Below are 12,230 nucleotides of genomic sequence, written 5' to 3' on the forward strand. Positions count from 1 at the left end.
CGTCCCTTGTAATATTTACAAGGTCACAACAAGTACAGCAGCTTTCCAGATGGGAGATGCCACTCAATACAGGCAGTTCAGAAACTTTCCCCCGAAAAGGAAAGACATATATATTTTCCCCAGATTATCATATGCGGAAACTGGGAAGCCCACCAAGCAAAACACAAAGCTCACAATGTCTACGTGTCCCTGTCAAAATTTAGCGCCAGCATTTTATGGATGAAATTGCAATATTCCCATGCATGAGACATAGACATTTTTTCAATATCTTAGGAAGCCCAACTATGCTAAACTTCTTACTAGTCTGTGCGTACTAAACCTATTCCTTTCCTTTGAGAATTATGTAAAAGTTCCTCACTTATACAGTACACTGGATTACCAACTCTGCTCAATGTCAAACTTGGAAGCAATGATAGAATTTGAAAAGATACCTGCAGGCCTGCATCCCCCTTTTCTCCTTTGTGTCCTGGGAGTCCATGTGATCCCTTGAAGAAGATTTTGAAAATTAAATTATTTCCAGAGTTAAAAAATGACTGCGACACAAGGAGGTGGAAAATAACTTACCTCTTCTCCCAGAATTCCATCAAGTCCATCATCCCCTTTCTCTCCCTAAGAGAACAAAACCAGGCAATGAGTTGCACTGCTACTCAGAATAATCAGCCTGCATAAACAGTCCAAGAAAAGTAGAATCTTTGTCAACTCCAGCACCTGACCAAAGCCTAATAAGGATTTTTATTAATAGTGTCAGAAGCTTGTCCTACACTTGAGTAGGATCCTGGCAGAGACACGTGCCCGATTGGCATGTTCTCTCCCTCCTGGTCTTTCATTCGGGAGCTTCAAAAGCTTTCTTCTGCCTGAACATCACAGTGACCAATGCCAACAGACATCGGCACACTTAGGGATCTGAAGAGTCTTCGCAGCTTGCGTAACGGACCTCAGCAACTCAGCATTTTGGCTACTCTACTTTATTTACATATAAACACACATACAGAGCCCTGCAACATGACTCCCTCTCTCTCTAGCATCAGACAGCAAAGAGAAAGAACAAAGGACAATAGTCCCACTTAACGGAACTCAGTAACACAAACATCCTGTCTCCGTCACTCCCCACTCTGTGGAGTCAAAACATACACCGTCATGTGATAGGCAACAATCCCATGACTGCAATCATGGAGCAGGAATTCTAACAATTTTTAGGGCCCCCCTCCTTGACCCAGTGTCTCTCTATGATCCACTCCAAAATCTGCAATGTTATCTGTCTCTAGTTTCACATCCTTTCTCACCTTTTCTAAAGACCTAACCCCAGCCCAGAACTAAGAAATATAAAATATGCAACTGAGCCAGTTGTTTACATTAGTTTGCTTTGCCCATAACAATAAGAATTCTGTTTTGTTAAGCACTAGTCATAAAAAAACCTTCCAGTTAGGGAAGGGAAATAACTCACTTCTGGCAACCTTATACAAAACAAAGACCAGAAGGTTTTGAATCGGATCTTCCTATGCCATTACTATAGATGTAAATCCTAGATTCATAGCCCATAATTTGCTACTTACTCTCGGGTTGCAGAGCTAACAGAAGGGGAAACAGCGCAGAGCAGGGGCTGATGATTGGGGTGTGATGGCCAATGGCCAACTGTGGCTGTGACATGTTGGGAAAGGCCTGGTGGGCTGGCCAGAGGGGGCCTGGTGGACCAGTTGAAGTCCCCAGGCTGAAGACTTCCCAACACTAATGCAGGGCTTTGCCTCACTGATTGGGAACCCACCTTTGCCTATGAGAAGGCAAAATCTTTTCTGATATCCGATATCTAACAAGTGAGTGGGTTCCAGTTCCTCTTTCATTCAAAACAATCTGAGACAAATCACACCTCAAGTGGCATGGGTGGAATGTGAAGGGTTTCAGAACTTACAGGGTTAACAGTTCTGAGTGACGTTCTGAATGACGTCTCACATCATGAGGTGTGGCTAAGTTCACACACGGGAATCCTACTGTGTGTTAGTTCTCTGTCTGTTCTGTTCGGAGGAGGAGGAAAGATGTGTGCGTTGTCGCCAGGTGTTTGAAGCGGAATTTACGATGTTATGCTACACGATTAAAGACTGTTGGAGATAAGAAGACAGCTTGCGTGTGTTCTGATTTATTACCCACACACTGCAATTGCTTCTGACCGCTGTGTTCACTCTGCTAAACGGCCAAAGAGGCAGGAGGACGTTTTTGATCGGCACAGACACCTTGCAGGCGCAGCGAAAGTGTGCCGGGCTCCATTTTGGCCCTCTTGGCCGCCATATGGAACTCCACATGGAACTCCACCATGCATCTTGGCAAGGTCATATATTGAAGAGGAATAATGGTAATGGAGGAGAAGGGGCTCAGTCCTTTCCACACTAGCCATTTTTGTATTCAAATTCCCCTCTCCCGTTCCCCTGTAGCTTTCATATTTATATCTATGATAGTAAGTGTGCATCTGGAACCCTACGTGGAGGAAAGCATATGCAGGGATTTTGAGAAGAAAATGCAGTTTGTGGGGGACTTTATGTTGTCACACCCTAACTCAAAATCTGTGTCTCTTGAGGCTGCTCCTCATTTAATTAATAAATGGTGCTTTTTCACACTCATTTCATGTAATATGTAGCTCGTCCACTGTCGTTGTCGTCATCATTATCATTATTATTCCTGGAATAGGTTTATAATTTTTTCACATTCGCAATCACTATGTTTTTGCAGACATAAGACAGCACAGACGACATTTTCTTACTGCACCTTTCTTCCAGTTCGGCCTTGTAGCCCCTGAAATATTAAAAACAAAACAAAACAGGTGTTCATTAAATGACAAATAAAAACATTACAAAATCCGTCTTTTGATTATTACTTTAATTGCTTAAGTGTATTCCTACCTTCATTCCTTGACTGCCTGGGTCTCCCCTGTAGCCTTGGGGTCCCTCTGGCCCAGGGAATCCTCTGGAACCCTAAAAGAGAAAGACGACGTCAGTGAAACAAGGACCCTACTATGGACTGAAAAATTATTTCAACGTTGATATAACTTACTGGCTCTCCATCCTCTCCTGTATATCCCCGATGGCCGGGCAAACCACTAGATCCCTGAAAATAAAATTTTAATAAAGAAGGTCAATACTGAAATTTGGGAAGCATTCAGATGAAGTGCTTTCTTTATGAGTGGCTCAATATTTAGTAAAAGGTGCAGTCTGATAGATGCAACTTCAGTATTCCAGAGTGTAGAATATTTGCATGCAAGTTGGAGACTCTTTTACTTTTTCTAAAATTAAAGCGACCTCGTACATTACAAGTGTTTATCTGGGATGCACAAAGCGTTGTATTGTTTCTGATATTTGGTTGGAAGCCGCCCAGAGTGGTTGGGGAGACCCAGTCAGATGGGTGGGGTATAAATAATAAATTATTATTACTATTACTATTATTATTATTATTATTATTATTATTATTATTATTATTATTCACTAAAACATTACCACTGCATGGAAGGCTGCCTTCATTTCCTATACAGTTGTACCTTGGAAGTTGAATGGAATCCATTCCAGAAGTCCGTTTGACTTCTGAAACGCTCGGAAACCAAAGTGTGGCTTCTGATTGGCTGCAGGAAGCTCCTGCAGCCAATCAGAAGCCGTGAAAGCCCCATTGGACATTCAGCTTCCAAAAGAACATTCGAAAACTGGAACATTCACTTCCGGATTTCAATCATTCAGGAGCCCATTTGTTCGGGAGCCAAGGCGTTCGAGATCCAAGGTATGACTGTAGTTTGAATTATCAAATGTTAACTTGCAGAATTAATAAAAAATAAAATCCAAGCATTTCTGTTTTCCTTGATTAGCGTTCGGCAAGTTTCTACAAGCTAAATATTAGATTTAAAATGTAAGTTATTTTATCAGTGGCATATGAACTCCTTGAATGTTCAAATTAGGAAACTGGTAAAGGCTTCCACATGAAAGATACTGCATGTGGAAAGGGGTCAACATACACAGATGGTTGTAGTAAATTAAATTATGCACAAACATCCATACCTGTGATCCAATTTTCCCTTTTGATCCACGGGGCCCTTCCTCTGGCATACACGTACAGAATTTGCAGCAGCATGTTCTCTCAGCAATTTGTGTCTTGAAAAGAGGAAATTGTCACAGATGAAATATATATTCTTAGAGTATTCCTGTAGCTTTAAACGTGATGAGAATTGAAATCACTGCACCCCATACCAATCACTTATTTTCTGGTCAAAGGTAAAAGGTAAAGGACCCCTGGACGGTTAAGTCCAGCCAAAGCGACTATGGAGTTGTGGTACTCATCTTGCCAAGGGAGCCGGCATTTGTCCGCAGACAGCTTTCCGGGTCATGTGGCCAGCAGGACTAAACTGCTTCCGGCACAATGGAACACCATGATGGAAACCAGAGCGCACTGAAACGCTGTTTACCTTCCTGTCATTGTGGTACCTATTTATCTACTTGCACTGGTGTGCTTTCGAACTGCCAGATTGGCAGGAGCAGGGACAGAGCAACAGGAGCTCACCCTGCAGCGTGGATTTGAACTGCCCACCTTCTGATCGGCAAGCCCAAGAAGCTCAGTGGTTTAGACCACAGCACCACCCACATCCCTGTTTATTTTCTGGTATGAGGAGCATAAAGGAATGGACCCTTAAGCCTTTAAATGTCTTATAAACTTACCACAAAGGAAAACAGCCTGCTGGCAATATTTTGTGTACCCATACTTAATTGCTTGTTATATCCAAATCCCTTTCCAAATTCAATATCCAGAAGATCTGCAAAGTTGGTAACTCCTTCCAGAGCAACTGTTATTATTCCATCCAGTCCTGTTTGAAACATTGGTTGTTACAAATATGCTACACATATCTATTTCCCAGACTATTATTTGACCTTTTATTTTTCACTTCCTTATCCTGAAAGATTAACTCGCATGCTATGTATGATATGGTAACTAAAATGAGGAAAGTGAAGAATATATCATTTTTCACATTTCGTTTTTACAACTCTGGCTGGGACACCACTTAGTAGCAGATCAAAGAAGCAAAATAATCCTCTAACTTTCTGAATTTGTTTGAACATCTTAGCACCCAAAATAGTTCTCACGGATGCAACAAATGGGATCTATAATTATATACAACTACAGTTGTACCTTGGAAATTGAACGGAATCCGTTCCGGAAGTCAGTTTGATTTCCAAAACAGTTGGAAACCGAAGCCCGGCTTCTGATTGGCTGCAGGAAGCTCCTACAGCCAACTGGAAGCTGCAGAAGTCCCGTCGGACGTTTGTCTTCCAAAAATAGTTCGCAAACCGGAACAGTCACTTCTGGGTTTGCGGCGTTCGGGAGCCAAAACGTTTGAGAACTAAGCTGTTCGAAAACCAAGGTATGACTGCAATCATAAACAATATCAGAGCGGTTTCTAAGAATTATATATGAAATCACACACTAAAAACATATAAAATCGGAAATCACCTATAATGGAAAGATGCATTCTTAATTGCCTGACGGAATAGAAAAGTTTTCAGCAGGTATTTAAAAGTTAAACAAGAAGGCACACAATACTGGGCTGGTGACCCTAAGGCGGGGGTTGGCAGCCTAGGGCCCATGGGCCACAAGCGACTCACAGGGGTCATTTAACCGCCCCTCGAGCTGCCCCCAAACCAAGCCGCCCACTCAGTGAGTCCCCGCATGCTGCGCTAAAATGGTGCAGCATGGGGACTCACTTTCGTGGCGTGGGAAATCATGTCTGCACATGTCAGAAACTGAGGGCGCAGGTGCGATCTGACCCACAGAGGGATCTCCGCTGGAGTGAACTGGCCCAGGCAAGGTAAACCTTGCTGATCCCTGCCCTAAGGCTTACTTACTTTTTGTCAAATGAGGCTTTCCAACACAGGGAACAACCAGCAACACTCCAGCAGATGAGCTCAGTGATCAAGCTGGGATATAAGGTATATGGGCAGACTGTGGTGCCACATGTTGGACCAGTTGGAGCTTCCGAACCAGGCACAAAGGCAGCCCCACATCGAGCACATTGCAGTAACCCAGCCTCAGGGCTACCAACACATGGACTATAGTGCTAGCTGTATATTGCAGAGATACATAACTGCAACACTGAACCAGACTAATACACATGCCCAAGATGTGCTGCGCACATCCTGAATGTCATGTACGGGAGTTCCCCTCTCCCTTCCGGTGGCTCACCGGTAAGAAATAATGAGCATTTGGTAGATTTATAGTCTTTTTATTATAGCATTCTGCTATGAGCACAAACAGGCAACTCTCCGCAAGGATATTAGCTGCCTACTCTGACTCCTCCTTGTGATTTCTGCAGCAAGGAGTGTGCCAAATGGAAGTTCTCACCCTGCGTCTCCTTTGTTCTCTGACACACTTAGATCTCTGAGTTTGGGGGAAGGGAGGCGATTCCCCCCCTCTCTCGATTGATGTATCGCCCAGCTGCTCCCTCCCTTCTGGTTGCTTAGCTACTATATCATAGCTGGGCAGCTCCTTTCTCAACTGTGCAGCTTCTGTGTCTCCCTGCTTCTGGAGATGCTGGAAGCAAAGGGGTGTGTGTGTGAATATTCCCCCTCCCCTTTTGTTAGGATCTGATCTTCCTGTGATTGCACCCTCCATCTTCCGATTCAGACCAGCCTCTGACACTGAATAATAATAATAATAATAATAATAATAATAATAATAATTTATAATGTATACCCCCCCATCTGGTTGGGTTTCCCCAGCCACTCTAGGCGGCTTCCAACAAAACACTAAAATACAATCACCTATTAAACATTAAAAGCTTCCCTAAACAGGGCTGCCTTTAGATGTCTTCTAAAAGTTTGGTAGTTATTTTTCTCTTTGACATCTGGTGGGAGGGCGTTCCACAGGGCAGGAATAAGAATGTTATTATAGATTAATGCAACAAAATTTGTATATACCACTCGGTCATTTATTACCCTGAAGAGTCTCCATTTTCTATCCCTTGAATGTCAAGGAATTCATCCCTCCAGTCTTTTGATCTGAACAGTTCTGCTACTCTGGGGATGAACTGAAGGCACATGACACCGAAATCTTGCTAAAGCTATGTGGGGTTGAGTTTGGTTAGTGCCAGGACAGCAGACTTCCCAAGTGAGTCCTGCTGGTGCACTTCCCACAGGCGACTAGTGAAAAGAGTATGCTAGACTAGATGGACCATTGACCCATCCAATAGGCTCTTCGTATGTTCTTAGTGCCTTACATATGTCACCTTGCATACCACCTTATTGTTATAGCTATAACTTATCTGCGCTATTTAATGAAATTAAAAGACGCCTGCTTCTTGGAAAAAAAGCAATGACAAAACTAGACAGTATATTAAAAAGCAGAGACATCACCTTGCCAACAAAGGTCCGTATAGTTAAAGCTATGGTTTTCCCAGTAGTGATGTATGAAAGTGAAAGCTGGACCATAAAGAAGGCTGATCGCCAAAGAATTGATGCTTTCGAGTTATGGTGCTGGAGGAGACTCTTGAGAGTCCCATGGACTGCAAGAAGATCAAACGCATCCATTCTGAAGGAAATCAGCCCTGAGTGCTCACTGGAAGGACAGATCCTGAAGCTGAAGCTTCAATACTTGGCCACCTCATGAGAAGAGAAGACTCCCTGGAAAAGACCCTGATGTTGGGAAAGATGGCGGGCACAAGGAGAAGGGGACAACAGAGGACGAGATGGTTGGATAGTGTTCTCGAAGCTACCAACATGAGTTTGACCAAACTGTGGGAGGCAGTGGAAGACAGGAGTGCCTGGCGTGCTCTGGTCCATGGGTCACGAAGAGTCAGACACGACTAAACGACTAAACAACAACAACAACAATCTGCGCTAAAACAATTATATTCTGATTTTATGTAACGTACCCTTTTTTCGAAGTTCTTCCGATTTCTTTTTAAGTACTTCTTTGTCAGCATCCAAGCCATCAGAGAAAACAAGCAAAACCTAAAAAGTATTAGAAAGGAAAGACTAAAACAGCAACTGTATATACCCTAAGAGCAACAAGATATATGAAAGTATGGTACAACTTCATTCATCAAATAGTATAATGGCTAGCTAGACTGAAAGAATAACTGCACATCTGGGGAATTGATTTTCTTTTTTATATATAAAGTAGAACTAGGGATGGAGGAGAAATTTCATTCAGTGTGCATTTAAATACATAATCCAAATGGCAGCTGTCTTTTAAAATCTGCTGTCAGGGGTTCAGGAGCAGAGACGCAGAGAAGGGAGGAAGCAGAGAGCGAGGGGGAGGAATCCGAAGGGAAAATGAGTGATGATGACGACCCGAGATCTCCAAGCCTAAGCAGTGAGTCAGAGGACTCCCAAAAGGGAGCCCCAGTGAGCAGAGCAAGAGGGGGATCCGGGGGGACACCCCAGGAGGAAGGGAACAGAGGAGATTCAGAGAGCAGCAGCTGGAAGTCGGGACCCACGCTCATAACTGAGGGCGGCAGCAGCTGGAAGTCGGGACCCACGCTCAAGACTGAGAGCAGCAGGGAGGAAGGTAGCCAGGCATCGGGTTCCGGAGGCTGTCAGCAGGAGGGAGGGCACGAGTCAGGGGTGGTCACGCCCTCCTCAGAGAGCGAGGCAACGGTTAAGAGGAAAGTAGAGAGTTGGGCGTGCGCGCCAAGTTCAAATGCAGCGGAAGCTGGAGCAGTAAGCAGCCCGGAGAGTGAGCCAGGTCCTAAAGCCCGCCGCAAGGAGGCAGAAGGATCAGGGGGGTCAGCGTCAGAGGAGAGTAGAAGGGAGGAGGCCCAGGGGGGCAGAAGGACCCAGAGACGTAGGGAGAGGCGAAGGAGGTGGAGCAAGGCTAGGGTATTAAGCTGGTGTGCAAGAGGCGGGGACTCAGACGGGTCTTCGCCGACCTAGGGCAGAAGGTGTAGAGCTGCACGCTGCAGTTCGGAAATGAAACCTGTAACTTAATAAAGACTCTTATAAAGTGAACGCTGGCGGACTTGGTCCTATGTGAGCTGGGACTGGGTGGCAGCTCTGACAGTAAGACCCGTCTCTTGAAAGCTTCGGACACCTGATATCTCGCAGCGGAGAGAGAGGCAGCTGGAGGAGGGGATCGGTGTTTGGGAGCAAGCTCACGACGGTTAGCAGAGATGACGGAAGCAGAGAAAGTTGCAGCGCTGCAACAGGCAGTTACCCAATTGAACGCGGAGGTACTGGCATCCCAGAAGAGGGAGGAGGATGCGGCAGCCGCCTACAGAGATCTCCACGCCAGGTTTGAAGCATGGGTTAAACACGGGCAGCCAGGACCCAGACCGGAGGGGGTTGGGTTGGCACGGAGAGCAGGAGGGCTTGTGGCTCACTTCGATGGGAATTTACAACAGTACCCCAATTTTCGAGCAGACGTAATGTGCGCACTGCAACTGCTGGCAAAAGACTTTAGAGATGAGGAAGAGAAAGTGGGGTTCATACTATCCCATTTGCATGGGGATGCTAAAGCGTGGCTACGCAATTTGTGGAGGGATAAAGATCCGGCGCTTCAGAATGCAGATGCCTTTATCAAAGCGATGGATGCGTGTTTTTTGTCTACTATTGATGTGGATCTTGCCCGACGGGAGATTCATGGACTGAAACAAGGGAGGGCAAGCGTCCGGCAGTACCACGCCCGCTTTTTTGCGCTGGTCAGTGCCTTAGAGTGGGACCGGGATTCGCCCCCTGTCAGAGACCTGTTCTGGGAGGGTCTAAGCTCAGCGGTCAAGGATGAAATTGCAAGGGGGGAGAGGCCCCGAAGCACGCAGGAGGTGGTCCAAAGGGCGCTGACTGTGGGGGTGAGGCTGGAAGAACGTCCCTGGTGCAGAGATGAAGGACGTGGAGGGCGCGAAGCAGCGAGAAGTTTCTCTTTCGTTCCAAGAGAAGCAGCGCGTGCGCAATCCACACCTCCGCCAGGAGGGGGAGGGGAACCGATGGAGGTTGGAGGTGCAAGGGCTCAGTCAGCAGCCAGAGCCCAAGCACCGACAGCAGTGAAAGCGAAGCCTCCTAGAGGGAACAGGAAGTGTTACATCTGCGAGGATCCAGGCCATTTGGCGAAAGAGTGTCCCCGGAGGCTCCACAAGCACACTGCAGCCTCAGCAATGGTGACTGCAGCAACGCAGCAAGGGGAACCACAGCAGGGAAACGACGATGTCTGGCTGGAGACAGAGGCACTGGGGCCCAGCCAGACGCATCAGTGAAGCAGTCCCCAGCGATCTTGCAACCCACGGACCCCCTCCCACCCAAACCAGTAGTGCAGCTCACAGCATCTCTCCAGCTACCCGATGGCGTCACTATCGAAGTGCCGCTTTCTGTGGATTCTGGAAGCAACGCAGACTTTATAGCGCAGAATTTTGTGGAGCAGCACGCTATACAGCTACTGCCTGCCACTCTGCCCCTGCAAGTCGTCACAGTGGATGGCAGAGAGTTGCTAGGGGGGCAGGTGGTGAAGCAAACGCCACCGATGGTGATGCGCCTTGGCAACCACAGGGAAGTCATCAGTTTTAATGTCACCCAACTGTCGGACACGCCCATTGTGTTGGGCATGAGTTGGCTGGACAGGCACAGTCCGACACTGGCTTGGTACCAGAGACAGCTGATCTTCGGCTCCTCTTATTGCGCAGAACACTGCATCCTGCCCAGACAGGAGGGAGAGGAGGAGGAATCACAACTGCAGTTGGGAACGTTGCAAGCAGTCCCCCACAAATACGCGGACTTTCTGGAGGTCTTCTGTGAGAAAGAGGCTGACAAGCTACCACCGCACAGGCAATATGACTGCAAGATTGACCTCCTACCAGGGGCGACGCTGCCGAAAGGGAAGCTGTATTCCATGTCTGAGGACGAATTACAGGAACTCAAACAGTTCATAGATCACAATTTGCAGCGCGGTTTCATCCGGGAGTCCAGGGCAGTAGGGGGCAGTCCTGTTTTCTTCGTGAAGAAGAAGGACACGCCCCAGAAAAGACTGGTGGTGGATTTTCGCCTCTTAAACAAGATGACCAAGCCTTCTGATTTCCCCATGCCCAGGATTGACGACCTACTAGCGACGGTGCGCAAGGGACGCGTGTTCACCAAGTTGGACCTGCGAGGTGCGTACAATCTCATCCGCATGAGGGAGGGCGATGAGTGGAAGACTGCCATGTTCACGCCTCTGGGCACCTACGAATACAGAGTGATGCCGTTTGGATTACAAAACGGTTCTCACTGTTTCCAAGCTTTCATGCATCATGTGTTGGCGGGACTCCTTTACAAGAAGTGCGTCTGCTTTCTGGATGACATCCTGATATTCTCCGACTCGCAGCAAGCCCATGACCAAGATGTTCGGGAGGTGCTGAAGAGGCTGCAGCAGCATAGACTGTACGCCAAACTGGAGAAGTGCCAGTTCGACACGACGGAGGTGGATTTCTTGGGTTACAAGTTGTCGGACAAGGGGCTAGCCATGGACAGCGCCAAGGTTCGTGCGGTGTTGGATTGGAAGAGCCCGCGCAATCGGAAGGAGGTCCAGCGGTTTGTCGGCTTCGCCAACTTCTATCGCAAGTTTATCAAGGGGTTCGCGATGCAGACGGCGGCCATTACGGACACGCTAAGCTCCAAGAAAAAGAAATTCATCTGGACGGAGCAGGCGGAGCAGTCCTTTCAGGCACTCAAGCGTCTCTTCGCGTCGGAAGAGCAACTGCTGCATATCGACCCCAGCAAACCGATGCGGGTAGAGACAGACGCGTCCGATAGAGCAGTGGGAGCTGTCCTGCTGCAAAGGGACCCACAGGGGGTCTGGAGGCCGGGAGCGTTCTACTCCAGAAAGCTCAGCAAGTCGGAGCAGAACTACACCATCTGGGACAGGGAGTTGCTGGCCATTCATGCAGCTTTCAAGGCGTGGAGGCACTTCCTGATCGGCGCCAAGCACACGGTGCAGGTCTGCACGGATCACAAGAATCTGGAGCACTGGCGCACGGCTCAGTTCCTGAACCAGAGGCAGATACGTTGGGCGGAGTTCTTTGCTGATTTCAATTTCCGAATAGAGTACGTCCCAGGCGACACCAACGTCATGGCGGATGCACTGTCCCGCAAACCGCAATACCTCGAAGAGGCGACGCCAGCGGCAGCCATGCACATCTTCGCGCCAACAGCGTGGGCGTGCGCTTCAGCCACAGTAGACCTGGATGCGGTGCGGCGGGCGTTGCAGGACGACTCCTTCGCGCGGGCGAAGATGGCAGAGGTGCACAAGGG

At 47.5% G+C, this 12,230-nt stretch overlaps 1 protein-coding gene across 1 annotated transcript in view; it reads right to left on the reverse strand.

Annotated features, from left to right (window-relative positions):
- LOC309515294 (collagen alpha-6(VI) chain-like) overlaps window positions 1–12,230 on the reverse strand; it is a 92,768-nt gene that overhangs the window by 39,621 nt on the left and 40,917 nt on the right. Inside the window, exons 11-18 of the mRNA XM_082192956.1 lie at window positions 7,889–7,967; window positions 4,683–4,828; window positions 4,029–4,121; window positions 3,040–3,093; window positions 2,889–2,960; window positions 2,755–2,781; window positions 565–609; window positions 432–485 (exon numbers count right to left, since the gene is read on the reverse strand). Of these exons, the coding sequence (XP_082049082.1) occupies window positions 432–485; window positions 565–609; window positions 2,755–2,781; window positions 2,889–2,960; window positions 3,040–3,093; window positions 4,029–4,121; window positions 4,683–4,828; window positions 7,889–7,967 (570 nt within the window). The remainder of the gene's footprint in view (window positions 1–431; window positions 486–564; window positions 610–2,754; window positions 2,782–2,888; window positions 2,961–3,039; window positions 3,094–4,028; window positions 4,122–4,682; window positions 4,829–7,888; window positions 7,968–12,230) is intronic.

The sequence above is a fragment of the Podarcis vaucheri genome (assembly GCF_965113315.1).
Source record: "Podarcis vaucheri genome assembly, chromosome: 12".
Classification (NCBI taxonomy): Eukaryota; Metazoa; Chordata; class Lepidosauria; order Squamata; family Lacertidae; genus Podarcis; species Podarcis vaucheri.